A 15,579-nucleotide genomic window follows, 5' to 3' on the forward strand; every position below is an offset into this window, starting at 1 on the left:
CTTAACAATCGCGGCACCAGTGTACAAGAGAGCTAAAGCAGATAAACACGGAGTGCTCCTACAACCCTCCAAAATAGAGCAAAGTCATGACTGATTTGAATAAGGCTGGCCGGCCTAAGCTGAGGTGGCATGGTGTGCATAAAAACAATAGCGTGGGTTACAGCACTGATTAATTGCCAGTGGCAGAGATTAATTCAAGCATTGCAACTGTCACTTTTTTGTATACTACAGTTTGTTACCCTAAGTGGGCCGGGTATGGTCAGACATGAGTCCCACCAGCACGCTGTGTCACTGGAACCAAGAAATACCTGGCTAATGAGGCCTAACAAGGGCAACACCGGTCTTAGATTGCTTGTGTTATGGTTCAGGGAGGACCTAGCCTTTTAGCTCTTGCTGGACTGTTCCCATTGGAGCAATAAAGACTGGTTTGCATTGGTCTGGGTCCAAGCTGAGGTGGTGTGTGCAAAATAATAATGGACTGGGATGTGTACAGAGTGATTGCCAGTGGCTGAGATTACTTCAAGCATCCCACCCATCACTTTTTTTGTGTACTTTTGTGGCTTACATTATATAGCAGTTGTGCACAGGGTAGACCTATCTCCCACGATATATAGGCACTTGTGTGGTCACTATAACTAAAGGCAACTGGAATTGTCTACAAATAATATATTGCTATATCACAAGCGTGAACATTGACTCTTTCCACATGAATACAGACACTTAACATCACTGAAGGGATTACTTATATAAGACTGTTTTCTCCAATGCCAGGCGAAGCACCCTGTCCCTTTATGCCATGCTTCCCAAAAAGCATACTCTGAGAAAAGTTATGGGTGTTTGTAGAGAAAAATAAGACCCAGAGGACACGCATTCGCTCCCGAATGCCTCTCCTGCAGATGTCTCATAGTTATGGCTTTGACAAGAGCAGACCATTTAAGTCTGAACTTATTTAGTAACAGAGGCAGCTGATAATACATGGGAACTTAATACTCCTCATTCAGACCTAGGAGAACAAATTGCAGTGTTGAAAGCAGATATTAATTCGGTGGGCACTGGGATGGTGGAGGCAGAAGCGGACATAGAAACACAGAAAGAGAATAATTGCATTCTTATTGATAGATGCATTGCCCTCCATGCACAATATGATGCCTTTGTGAGAAAGTCAAAGACCTTGAAAACCTCTCGAGGAGAGACAACTTATGCATATGTGGTCTCGGCGAGATGACCGAGGGCTCAGACCTGGAAACTTTGATCACAGGCCTCTTCTCCAAGATATTGGGAGAAGACCAAAATGACATTGACCTAGACCAGGTCACTGAATTGGGCAAGGTTGGACTGAAGCCCCAAATATATCAAGAGATATCCTTGCAAAGTTCAAGGAAAATATATTGGAAGTGGCTAGGTCACTTAGGCCTCGAGAAATCTACTCAACCACTCCATATAGTGAGTCTAATTATATCAGGGTGAGTTAATTTCAGAGCCTACTGCCTCGGTCTGGTGAGATAGCTAAAAAAGGCTCAGAACAGGTGTTTTACTTATTTAGAAATTGAATGAGCAGTGAAGGTGCCTTCAAATCTTTTTTTTTATCTTGTCACATTTGCTGTGCATTCAAAGATAGAAGTCAAATGTCAGCTTATGTCTTCTTACAAATCGCTCTTATTTTATCTTGGAAATTGAATGTTTACAAAATCCTCTAACTTTGCAGTCCGAGAAAGAAAAGTAATGTGAACTGTCTGACAATTGTACAGTTGTATGGGCAGTGTGAAATGAAAGGCAGTAGGGTCTCATTTGGTTTCTAACACACCATTTAAGCAGGTTGTAAGTGCACTGTGCAAATATTCCAGTAGAAATCACCTTTTTAAAAATTCTGAAGTGTGATAGAGAAAGAGGTTTTAATACGATCAAAATCTATTTTTTGGGTTATGTGCAAATGATAAATATTTGCTGCAACCTGATTTCCATACATTATCATTTGATTGCTATATGTCTATGTCAATGGAAATGTGCTGTCTGTAATTGACAGTGTGCTACCACATTATACTTTAGTAATATATTTATTAAAAGTGAGTTTGTAATCATAAACTGAGAAACATTCCTGCCCGGCCCTTATTACAGTGCCATTAGTGAGCTTGGAGGCAAGTCATAGGTAATCTTTCAACATCCTGTTCACCCTCCCTACCAACCCATTACTTTGGGAACGCTACAGTGCCACTGTGTAATGTTCAATCCCTGCAGATGAGAGAGACTTTTCCATCTGACAAGACAAAATACACACACGGGTACATAAATAACAGGTGCTAAACAGTTTCTCAAGAAAACAAATGACGCCTTTGGCGTTTTTGTTTCCATAAGAAAAGCATAATGCATCGTTTTGAAATAGGTTTCTAATTGCTTTTGCAGATTTCTATCACCAGAGGCAAATAATTTAACAGACCCACAAAGTTTATTGCCAGTTTTTCGTATACACCATTGTAAGTAAGTTAATAGTGTATTGTATTTGATTAATTAAAACCATTGCAAAAATGTACACTTAAAATTCAGGCTTTTTAAGAAAAAGAGGAAAAAAGGAGGGAAAGAAGAAGGTATTATTAAAAGTAGGTTTCTAAAAGCCATAAAAATCTCAAAGTAGAACAACAACTAGTCCAGCGTGTTTCATTTATGTTTTTCTGAGTGTCTCCAGGGCTAGTGCATGTCCTGAAGAGGTACTTGTGGCTGGGCTTAGGGCTGTCAATTTTGGGAGTTGAAACTCATTTGTATTATTTATGCCGTTGGAAAGAGCACAGCACTTCCCTGCATAGCTTCTACTAGTGTCAGGAATTTCACTGGTTTTCCATTTAGCTGCAGGTCCTTGAAGTTGAAGCATGTGATCACAGCCTGTCTCCGGGTGCGAATTCCTTGTTCATTAAAACGTAGTTTGAGTAAACGTACCCTTTCCTCTTTTAAGTTGGGGCAGGAGCAGATTAAATAAGCCATGTCCTCAATACAATTTCCACATAGTTGACAGGGGCTGACAAATTGCCCCCTATGCCATGGTGGGAGAATTGGAGTGGCTTGCAGCCTTCCTAGCCTGTATTTTAAAAATTGTTCTTTTATCTTCCTGGGGTAGCCCAGGTTGAAATATGCCTGATTTCCAAATGATTTGTAATCACTCATTGTCTTCCAAGCATGCCTACTACGGGCAAAGGCAGCTTTGTCTTCTACAAGGGAACGTTTTTAAAAAACTTTTTTTACTATTTGCTTGAAGGCTGAATGGGTGATTTGAGTTTTCCATAGGTCTGATAGCCCAGTGGCGACAAGGGAGTCCTTCAAGTATTGTCTGGCCGACGAATTAGATGTATTGCAGAGTTCTTGCCACAGCTGGTGGTGTAATGTATTCGGGGGAGAGTTTCTTATTTTATGCCAGCATGTTATGTAAGAACATTGCCTTGCCAGGATTTGTTTGGTTAGGTTGAACTGTAACTGGATCTGCGGTAGTGAGGCATTGGTTGGGATGCTAAACATGACTCTATAGGCCATGACCATGGTGGTGTCCAGACTTTTTGAGTACCTGCCCCTCAGTGCTTCGCTACCATAGGCAATGGTGGGTAGAATTTTAGCTTATGCTACCCGGAGGAGGGGGGGGGAGGATAGGGCCTGTGAGTTTTGTTTTTAGCTGCCTTAATGTTGTTGCTATTGCCATCCCCTTCTTTCTGATTCTCTCGAGTCGGTTGGTAAATTGACTGCGCTCGTCCATGATTACCCCTAAATATTTATAGGTGGGGGTGTTCGCAATTGGTAATTTTTCCAGGTACCAAGTAGGACACCGTTGCTTGTCGTTTTTTATTGTAGGGTTTTTGTTTTATTGAGGTTCACTTCTAGGTGGATTTCCACAGCGTGTTCATGCATTTTGTTGAGTAGGCGTTGCATGCCTACTTGAGTGTGGCTTAACAGGACTACGTCATCGGCTTATGAGATACTATAGATGGCTTTGGCTCCGAGTCGAGGGGCATGCGAATTGCAGGTACTTATGATTGATGTCATAGCTGCCATATAGACGTTAAACAGTATCGGTGTAAGCACACAACTCCGTTGAAGCCCCATAGAAGTTGGTATGCACCTTGAAAGATGTGTGCCATTGCCTATTTTTACCTGTATCCATGTATTGGTATGGAGTTGTATTAAAAGGTTCAAGAGAGTTGACAGGATTCCCCAAAGCGCCAGCTTCCTCCACAGCCTTGCTCGATTACCATTGTCAAAGGCTGGCTTAAAGTCGATGAAACAAAATTGAATCACCTGTTTTGTTGATTTTGCCTTATCAATGATCAGTGACATGGTTAATGTTAGTTGTGGTTCCTATGTCTTTGCAGAACCCTGTTTGATATGGATGGGATTATTTCCTTCTCTTTGGCCCAGTCCTGGAGCTCTGTTAGTAGAGTGCCGGCAAAGTATTTTACCTTTATATCTAATAGTGCAAAAGGAAAAGCTCATGGGCAGAATGCAGAACATTGTCATACATTCAACCCAATACAGAGATCTGGGCCTAAATCCATAGTTTTTTGCTCACCATGCCATTCCATGAGGCAAAGGGTCAAGACTGATTTGCATAAAGCTGTGTCTGAACTGGGGTGGCGAAGTGAGCTAAAGAACGATGATGGATTAAACCCAGATCTGTGACTGGGGGTGAGTGTCTGAAAAGTTTCAGCGCTCCGTCAATCATCTCCTTGTGTTTGCTTTGTTCGCCCTAAGTTAGCAGGGTATGCCCAGATATGGGTCCCTTGCTCACTTTGCCACTGGATTCAAGCTAGCCTGGCTGATGAGGGCTGTTATCCCGAAACCGGTCCCAGGATGCTTGTTTCCGGCCCAGGAAAGATATGACTTGGCAGTTCGGGCTGGACTGTTTCCATGAAGCACAGGGTCAAGACTGATTTGCATATAGCTGTGTCTGAACTGGGGTGGCAAAATGAGCTAAAGCACGATGATGGATTCAACCCAGATCTGTGACTAGGGGTGAGTGTCTGAAAAGTTTCAGCGCTCCGTACATCATCTCCTTGTGTTTATATCTAGTAGTGTAATCTGGCAATAATTTTTCGGGGAGGTTTTATCACCGGACTTGTAGGTCGGGGAAATTGTAGAACCCTTCCATGAAGATGGTAGGAGCCTACCATTGGGAAATTCAGTGGAGGCCAATGGTTGCATGTAACCATGCAAAGATGTGTCTGCATTAGCACACAAAACACAAGATCCCTCAAAATAAATATCAGAATTGTCTTATTTGTGGCCACAAATACCTTTTCCTTAGTCTTTTCTTTGTGTCTGTCACACTTTGGCGCCCTTCACGTGCAATAGAAATCAACGTATTCTGAAGATTGCTTGGAGAAACAACACACCCTTCGTTAAGTACAAATTATCCTTCAAGGCTAAGCTCATCTTGAATTTGTCCATACAATTGTAAATCTCCCTGAAGACAAAGCACTTTGGGCCACAATCATACAAAGTTAAATTCATGCATACAAGACAATAGCCTAACAAGTCTTTGGGCTGCTTTCCTCATACAATTTTCTCCTACCCAGTAGAGGCTTGTGGTCAGTACATAGAGCTAATTTTTGTTCCCATACATAAGCGTGGGAATATTCCAAAGTACACACACATGCAAGTGCATTCCCCTCAAATGTGCTACAGTGTTGTTACAAAATTTGTAAGGACCGAGAAGCAAAGGCCAATGTGTGCTTTTTACCACCTATTGCATGTGTGAGTACAGCACCAATACCCTTAGAACATACATCAACAGTTGTTATGCACATACTCCCTTTAAGTTACGGCTGTGATGCAGGTGCATTAAGAATTAATACTTTAGTTTTTTCTAAGGCACGTTTTTCCACATCTGTACAATGAAATCGTTCCCCTTTGTGCAGTAGCATCTTCAGTGGTTTCGAGATAACTGTGAACCCATTGATGAAAAATGAAAATTATTCGCAGAGACTCAAAAAAGACTTTACTTGATCAATACACACTCTGAGGAGCATCCATGATGGTTTAGCCCCCTTTTTTGTGCCTGATACACTCCAAAGATAAAAGGTGTCCCCGATACTCCTAGCTGTGAGTTAAACATTAACATTAAGCTTATTTTACTGTCAAGCCCCTACTTTCTTGGATGCTTAAAATGTGAACCAGAGTGCAATTGTGCTCCTTAACAGTGCTAACAAAAATCAGGATTTCATCCTCGAAATGCATGTACTCCAATCTGCCCTCTAAATAATTTGTATATTAAGTGATGGAAGACATACGCTGCTGAGCCTAAGCCAAAATGTATCCTCAAGTAGCAGAAAGCTCTGAAAGGAAAAATGTGGTAAGTAACATTGACTCCTCTGATTGGGGAACTTGGTGGTATGGGGACGCACACAGATGGTCGAAAAATATTGTTTGGCACTAATTTCTGCCAAAATTTCATGGATCCACAGCAGTGGATGGGAGTCCACTAAAATACTTTTGTTGAGTGACCGAAGGTCTACGCATGGCTCCATCTCTCTTCTCTTGTTTAAAAAAATATATATTTTACTTGCTTTCACTGGAGTTACTCACTCTGATGAATTCCCAGGTTCAATTACCTTATCAGACTTCAGTTCATCCTAATGTTTCTGCAATGCTTTCTTGTGCTTAAATGTACCCATTTGTCTTAATGGTAAACAGCAATGGCAGAGTCTTTTAAAATAATGCAGTGTTCATTTCCTTTCACACAGCCCAAAGCATTGTTGAAAAGCTCCTTGTGACTGTTCACAATTCCTTAAGATTTCTTTATTCTAAAGCTAAAAGTGCTATAGAACATGCAGCGCTGGGTCGCAAAATCATACCAAATGCACCGATCTCTCCATCCGAAAATACTGTTACCCTTGTTAGCAACATATGCTTTTGTATATATTTCCCTGTGTTTGTCTGACAGTTTCCCAGGAATAGCCTAACATATCGATTTTGTTACAACCAAAAGCAGTTGAATTAATATTGGAAGATACGAACCGTACTCCTTTCTTTTCTTGAATAAAACGTTGATGTAAGATTATTGCGATTGATAAATCCTGAAACATTAGTGACCTTCAAAATGACCTTACCAATTGCAACCTGATTCACAGGATCTTCCTTGATTGTTTTGACTTCCTGTGTAACATCTGTACCAGATAATATCAGATAGCCAAGTTGAGAACCTCACCTAGACCTTGTACTCTGTTAATGTGAACATATTTCTGACCATTTTTATACTCTTTACAGAAATGCCTATCTATTACACATTTATTGGATTTCTTCTTCAAAGTAGGGCAATTGCTAAAGTTCGTAGAATGAAATCTAAATCCGCAACAATAACGTGAATCCTGTTTAAAACTTCACTTGCCTTTCTTCCTGTACTCTCTCCTCGGACTAAATACTCAATTTAATAGTATGAAGTGTATTGTCAAATGTATTTGGGACTTTAATCACACAACTTTGTGGGGGGTTTGCAGTATACCTACGGCTTCTGTTTTTTTTTTTTTTTTTTTTTTTTAATGAAATCTATTTGGTCTTTCAAATAATACTCCAAAGTGGCATCAAAGTCACACGATGATATTGGCATTCTTAGTTTACCTAAATAATTGTAATTTGACTCATCAGCCATTTGCTTCCTTGTATAAAATGTGTTCCTTTAAACAATTATGCTTTGCTCATCACTAAAAGGCAGACTTAACCTTTCGACGTGTTCAGAGAATGGGACAATTGTACTGAATCAAGAGTTCTCTGGTATGAATTCAGGTAAAATTAGCAAAAATCCTTTGATTCTCTGAGCCATGACATGGGTATGATATAGCCACTTTTCTCTTTCGAACACATTTCGTTGCATTCATTGCAACCAAAAATTGTGCAAATGCTCAATGCCATTCCATTTAATTGAGCTTCTGGCATCTTTAAAAATACAGCTAATGTAATGACACTTTGCATGAGTGAGTCCCGTGCTATGCTTGAATGAATTAAGTGATTGTAAATTAACTGAACTAGTCCTGACACGTATTCAAAAATGTATTTAGCCACTAAAGTCGATGCAATTACTCAGTCTTCATTAAAACAAAATATTATAAAAGGTCTATATTTAGTAAATACCTTACTATCTCTCTTTGTTATTTTAAAAGCAGTGCTACTTGTTACAGTGAAGTAGTTTGCTGAGGCATCCAAAATAACTAAAGTGGCCACCCATTTGATGACAAAATATGTTGTCTTCTTTCCTTAGGGAGTAGAGCTTGTTTTATTCTAGCATACCTTACTCTTACTGCGTACACACACGGAGCGAGCAATGTTCCTAAGGTTATGCACGCTTGGGCTAATGCTGCAACTCCTCACGGTGTACCATCTTACCCCCACAAAACAGCATGACATTAAAAGAAGTTCCTGCAATTTGTAGACATTAGCACGACAATACAGTGGATAGTGCCAAATTGGAGTTGAAATCCAATGGTGACTGGTGAGTACTGACGTGTCCAATGCATAAGGGCTATCCCACTTGCCGTGTTCAAAGTCACTTGTTGCCATTTTTTGAGTTTGGAAATAAAGCAGAATAACAATGCCAGTTGTGCCACTGATCAGATTAAGATGTCCGTTATCTCTGGAATACTTGATTTGTCACTTTAACGTCTGACGTGCCAAACGCAACATGTGCCTAAACATTCCATTAGGCATACTAGTCATAAGAGAAGGCATATATGAAACATGAGACCCAGATAGAACACCATTGTCTACTGTCATAAAAGTTTGGAAACTCGCATGCCTTCCCCCTTTTGACCCTCTTGCTAAAGTCTACCATACACTGTCCCACACTACCCTTTTCCAACCTGCCGCCTCTGTCTTATGAAAGATCTGTTCGATATACAATTGACACATTTTTCTTGTTAACATTACTTTTTTTTCTTTTTTCAGGCGTTTTCCCACAGTTGAAAAAAGAGCAAAAGTCTTCAATGGTGCCAGCTATGTGAAGCTTCCAGAGGATGTTGATTTTATGAATGCTTTGTTGGTTGAGCTTGGATTAACAGATCAGGACAAAAGCTTTGTTGAGAATCGAGATAGTTGCTCTAAAATTACCAAAACATCTGTTTATACAGTTGTTATTGGCGAAGGTAACCTTTGGCCTGTCCTTACCATTCAAAATAATGAATTTATATATGTTGCCCTTCCCCTTGTTGAGCAATCTTTGAAACCTCAACCACCGCTCATAAGCATCCATGGGATATCGGAAGCCTTCTCTCTCTTATCAGGACTAATGACCTATATGAACGTATTTCAGAAAAATGAGGCAGAATTGTCTGCAAAGCTGGAACAGCTTCCTCTTTTGCTCATGCATGCCTGTCCCTTTGGAACACCCATAGACACAAACTTAAATGGGATAATGGATATTGTGACTGATACCTCAATGAATCATACTCAGAAGCAGCCATCATGGAACACTAGCAAATTTAAGGGAAAATCTCAGGTTAAAGTTTGTGTCACTGAAAAAGTAAAGTCCATGCAATATGACAAGATGGATGCCACCGATATGTGGCAAGTGTGTGGAACTGTAACCTGTAAGGTGAGATAATATCTCAAATTAATCTACTGTCAAAAGAGTTGAAATATAGCATACAATATAGCATGAGCCTGAGGTAAAATGCACATGTGCCGGTAGTTGTCATTAAAAGTTAAACACACTATTGAAGTTGTCCGGACTGTTAGGGGACTACAAGGAAGATAGGGACTTCTGGGCGTCAACTGAGTCAGTTGGAGTTTTCCTGTGTTGTCCTGATCGTCGCCTACTGTTGGACTAATAAATGATTATCATGTACCGCATGTTAGCACATGAGTATAAGAGTAGCGAAGCAGAGTAGTTTAGGCCTTACTAAGGAAGATGCTGTGGGATTAGGTTAGAGAATTAAAAGTCAGGCAAATATAAATATTGTAATGCCCATCCAGTTCTGTGCCTTAGAGAAAGCAAACTACTTTATTGAAATTTCCTCGGGCCGTATCCCCACCCACTATGGTTCTCCACAGCATAGAGCATACTGCCCAGGGTCCTTCCATTTTAGGGATTCTTGGTTTGCTGTAAAGTTCTTGCAGTTTCTTTGAGATTTCACGTTTGCCTGGCAGATGCTCATGTATGCAAGTAGAGTATGCAGTTCATAAGAGAATCGGGAAAGGAAACCGAAAAGGCAGTCGGTCGGGAGGGGTCAGAGCAAACAGATTGGCGGGATCTGATTGCTCAGAAGCAAGAGCCCTCACACGCCCGGATGGGTGTCATGTTTCTTCATCGAGCAGCTCCTCGTTGGGCTGGGACTGAAATGCCCAATGGGCCCTGCAAGGGGCCTCTTTGCTGGTGGTCTTTTGAAATAAGATGCCGTGATAAAGGGTAAGTGGAGGTGCTGTGTGTGTAGACTGATGTAAGTGTGGTATAAAAATAACTAAGAGAGACTCTGAGCATTTTAATAAGTGGGGCCTCTTGTTTTAAATTGAACCAAAGGGTGGCTGTATTGAAGACAATGATCAGGTACAACTCACAGGAAAGGGAAAGTGAGAACATCAGTCAACATGTTTTGTGACGTGTAAAGTCCCTGCAGATATGGGCACTTCGTGAGGACCATGTAACCTATTCTACAAATGATTGAAGTTATAGTAGTGGTAATTGGCAACAATACCCAATCTCAAAATATCACCCTCGAAGTGTAGGATATACCTTATGATATCTAAAATCTGACGTCCACTGGAAAAGAGACATATAGAGAGTGAGAATTAAAAACAAATGGGGTATTCAGTAGGTCATACCCAATTGTCTCATAGCAATGCATTAGGCAGTTGTAGAAAAAAAAATGCCATAGACTGAATCACACCTGTCAGTGAGCATGCAAATACGCATCAGAACAAACAAACAGATAAGTGAACAAGCAGGTGATGCACATGTGACGTATAATGAACACACACACATAAGCCCCATCATCCACATAAATGAGTGTGGATAACAACTATTGTAGCTAATCTAGGATGCAAAAATGCAGTAAAATCCAGCATGAGCGGCAGAGCTTATCCAATTCAAGTAAATGGCCCCTTAGGTGATGGCAGAGACCACACTAGCTGCGGAGTGAATCTAGTAGAAGTAACAGTCAGCCAACCTGGAGATAATGAGAAAGCAGAGGAGGCGGTATATATATATATATATATATATATATATATATACTGAAGCGAGTAATAATTATCATTGCAGGTGTGATGAAGAGGGGCAGGTGTGGGTAATCGCCTTCAGTGTTGAGCTAGATCGTAAATGTGATGCTTGATGTTCCAGGATGCCACCATCTTGGGGAGGAAACAAGTGAAATTTCAGAAGTGCATAGAGGGCCCCACTAGGGGATCAGAGGGCGCTGAGAAAGTCGGTCGGGGTGGGGCACGTCGCCGGGCCCGTCATGAAGCGAGCTTGTGCAGAGTTCTAACTAAGGGGAATCCCTGCTGCAGCAGTGGCCGTATTGGAATGATCTCTGTGTGGGAAGAATGATGTAGAGCCATAATTGAAATAAAAAGAACACCATAGAGCAGTGATACTCAAAGTATGGCCCGTGGGGGCACATGTGACTGTCCTGACTTTTACATGCAACCCCAGGTTGAATAGCAGCACTAGGCTGCTGTTTACTTTATAAAGCACAAATATTCATAAAGATAGTAAATAAAAGGCAAGCATTTATTTACAGACTAACTGAAGTAAAAAGACGCACAGACTTTGACCCTACTCCTGAGGCGGAAGCCGGGAGAGCGCATTTCTGTTGTTTTTTAAAAAAAATATCTCTTGTATCACTGTTGTCCTGATATCTTTTAACTCACCACTTACCTGGGCACCTTGAGCAGAACACTAGGCACGGGGAGCGGATCCTAACGCTGCCGCGCTGCCTTGACCTTGTTTACTCCTCTCGACGAGCACCGAATCGCGAGGACTCAGGCCACGCCCCTTTTAGGCCACGCCCCCCCCCCTGCCCTTCACCATTAGTAAGTGCCCATAGTAAGTGCCCATAAAATGTGCCTGGGCCGGAAGCGCAGCGGACGAGCGCAGCAGACGAGCACAGCGGACGAGCGCAGCGGGAGCGCCGTTTGCGCGCCGAAGGCGTGCCTAAGGCAAGCCCGTCTGCGCCCGTCCGCGCCAGACCGAGCCCAGAGCCCACAACCCCTGCTTCACCCACTCTACCACACCTCAAATGCTCTCAGGAAACCCTGTATAGACTAAGAGGCCTCCCAGCCACCCTATGTAACGGTACCATTGCCTTAGAGGAAGGACACTCACGTTGTCCAAATTGCTCCTACAGGTTCAGTCCACACCCCCCCCCCTTAAACCAATCTGTCTCGGTATGGCCCTGCTTAATTGCAGATCCCTACCGAAGCATCAGACTGAAATCAACTTACTCCTGAAGGACTCTGATATCGAGGCACTCTTCCTTACGGAAACGTGGCTCACGTCAGGCTCGGAGCCAGACATCATCCAAACACTACCACCTGGCTACCTTATAAAATTTCACAACAGACCCGCAGGTATTGGAGGGGGAATAGCGATCATTTATCGAGACTACCTGTCCTGCCAGTTCAAAGAAAGCCCTATCTTAGACTGCGAAAATGTTCATTTTTCCATCCACCGGCCACCTTCGACTACCCTATCAGGGATACTCTTGTATCGCCCACCTGGGCCGATACGACGCTTTAGTGACTTCCTAATTGAAGCCATCTCCTCCCTCGCCTGCTCATCCCCGAACTTCACGATCCTGGGAGACTTAAATCTCCACTTCGATGACCTCTCTTGCAAGCCAGCTGCGGATCTTAAAGCAGACCTAGGCTCCTTAAGTCTCCATCTACAAAGCAACCTACCCACCCATATTAAGGGACATCTGCTGGACCCCATATTTTCCAACCTTACGAGACTGACAGTTCAGTCCCCCATCCCTCTCCCCTGGTCAGACCACTTCTTAGTCCCCTTTAAACTAAAACTCTCGGTTAAGGCTCCTGTCTTACACCCCCCCCCAACTACCTTCCCGCCCATGGAAAAACTTGGACATAAACTCCTGGGCACAAGTACTTTCCTCCACCATACCAGTACTGGACTCGGATCCCTCCAGAGCCGATGTCCAACTACATGAGTGGATCAACCAATCGCTAGACATCACCCTGCCACTCAAATCCCTCCCTAGTATTAGGAAATCCGCCAATTCACCATGGTTCACCCAGGAATTGCGAAATTTAAAAAAAAGATGCAAAAGACTCGAGCGCCTATGGAGAAAAAACTGGACGAAGGAAAGCAAAACAGAGTTCAGAGCCACCACCAAGCTCTATAAAAACTCTATAAAAACAACACAGGCTATCTTTTTTGAGGACAAGATAGCCGCAGCAGCCAATTTTGAGAAAGAAACGTACCGCATTGTACGTCTCCTACCTAAAATCCAAGACCCCTTACCCATCCCGGACCCAGAGGGCGCCAGATGCAATCAGATGGCCAAGTTCTTTTCTTCAAAAATCGACAAAATTCTGACCTCACTCCCGACCCCCACTTCCCCTCAAGCTCCCTTCACTCCACCCCTCCCACCAGAGGCTCCTTGCCTTCGAAGCTTCCCCCAGATCACCACAGAGAGGTTTCTGTCCATTCTACAAACTGTAAAAAGTGGCTCCCCGTCAGACCCAGCCCCCATCAGTAAGTTAAAATTGGTCGCCCCCACGGTTGCTCCTCCTCTTACCAACCTCATTAACGTCTCCTTTAAATTAGGTTCTGTTCCGGCCAATTGGAAGAAAGCCACGGTTAGGGCTCTCTTAAAAAAAACCTCACCTAGATCCCACGGACCCAACCAACTTTAGACCCATATCGCTTCTCCCTGCTGTCAGCAAAGTGGCCGAACGTATTGCCAACCATCAACTCTCTAATTTCCTGGAAGCCAATCATCTGCTACGTCACTCCCAGACCGGGTTTAGACCTGGACAAGGTACTGACACCGCACTGCTAGCCGTGGTCGAAGAGGCTAGAAGCACCATGGACGCAGGAGGATCAGTGGCAGTGATCCTCCTCGACCTGAGTGCCGCCTTCGACACGGGGGACCACGCCATCCTTATTCACAGGCTCAGTCTGATAGGAGTTGCTGACTCCGCCCTGGCCTGGATCAAATCCTTCCTGGAAGAAAGATCCTTCCAAGTGTCGGATGGCACCGCCACGTCCAAGGCCCAGCCACTCCAGTGTGGGGTTCCCCAGGGCTCCTCCCTGAGCCCCACGCTTTTTAACGTCTACATGGCCCCTCTAGAGGACATTGTCGCTCCCTTCGGCATCAAAACAGTAATGTACGCCGATGACACCCAGCTGGTGGTCTCTATCAACCAGTCGAGCAATAGCCTAGACAACCTGGCTATATGCCTAGATAGGGTGTACCAATGGATGTGTGAATCCCGATTTAAAACTGAATGGATATAAATCGGAGATACTGCTCCTTGGAAACCCACACAAGCTCCCCACTACCCTCTCGTGGCCACCATGCATGGGAACGCCTCCAACCCCCAAAACCGAGGTCAAAAGTCTTGGCATCTGGCTGGACCAGGACCTTAACTTCAAAACTCAGGCCAGAAAAACCACAGGCATCTGTCTTGGCCTCATCCGGATGTCCCGAAAGATCCTCCACCTGATCCCCTTCCAATCAAGGAAACTACTGATGCAGGGGCTGGTGAACTCCAGATTGGACTACGGCAACATCTTATATCTGGGGGCTCCGGCATCAGTTGTTCACAGACTGCAGTGCGCCCAGAACGCGGCTGCCAAAATACTAACGGGAACTAAAGCGAGATGCTCGGCCAAACCAGCTCTCAGAAGCCTTCACTGGCTCCCAGTGAAAGAACGAATTACCTTCAAGACCCTATGCATCTCCCACAAAATAATGCACGACAAAGGCCCCCCAATTCTGAGACCCCTGATGAAACCTCATCAGTCCAACAAACAACTAAGATCCGACTCTCTTGCCCTTGCCAGCGTTCCAAGAATAAGAAAGGCCAGATCCGGCGGCCGCTTGTTCTCTTACAACGCCCCAAATCTGTGGAACACCCTCCCACTTGCTTTGAGGAGAGAACATAACCTCCTCACCTTTCGGAGACAATTAAAAACATGGCTCTTCCCTTAACCTTCAATCTTCCCCTTCCTACTTCTTCTCTGGATCCAAGGTCTCGTCAGCGCTGGGATGCCCTAGGGTAGCTACGCGCTTTATAAATCCCAAATCAAAATCAAATCACATAAGGTGCCCTCCTGTACCACTTCATTTTTAAAGGCTTCATGCAACAAACATGTAAACATATGATAAAGGCGCTTCAAAGTTACAAAAAAGTGTATTTCATTAACATGTAAAAGCATTTCACCTCAGATTGTCAGATGTATATCGGTGCATAGAGAAGTTTTTGTGTTTTTAAAATGACAGTTTTCGAACATGAATTTAGAAACCTTCATGCCCCCCCACCCTGACAACAATGCCAATAGTGAACTAAGGGGCAAGTCAGTTGTTACGCGCACCTTCTGGCTGGCATGGGCTTCTATTATATATGGACTACAGTATAGTTTATTAAATCAAACAC

At 43.3% G+C, this 15,579-nt stretch overlaps 1 protein-coding gene across 1 annotated transcript in view; it reads left to right on the plus strand.

Moving 5' to 3' along the window:
* AP5M1 (adaptor related protein complex 5 subunit mu 1) overlaps positions 1-15,579 on the plus strand; it is a 107,843-nt gene that overhangs the window by 22,109 nt on the left and 70,155 nt on the right. Inside the window, exon 2 of the mRNA XM_078660367.1 lies at positions 8,911-9,556. Coding sequence (XP_078516493.1) covers positions 8,911-9,556 — 646 coding nt within the window. The remainder of the gene's footprint in view (positions 1-8,910; positions 9,557-15,579) is intronic.

Source organism: Lissotriton helveticus, chromosome 9 (assembly GCF_964261635.1).
Source record: "Lissotriton helveticus chromosome 9, aLisHel1.1, whole genome shotgun sequence".
Taxonomy (NCBI): Eukaryota; Metazoa; Chordata; class Amphibia; order Caudata; family Salamandridae; genus Lissotriton; species Lissotriton helveticus.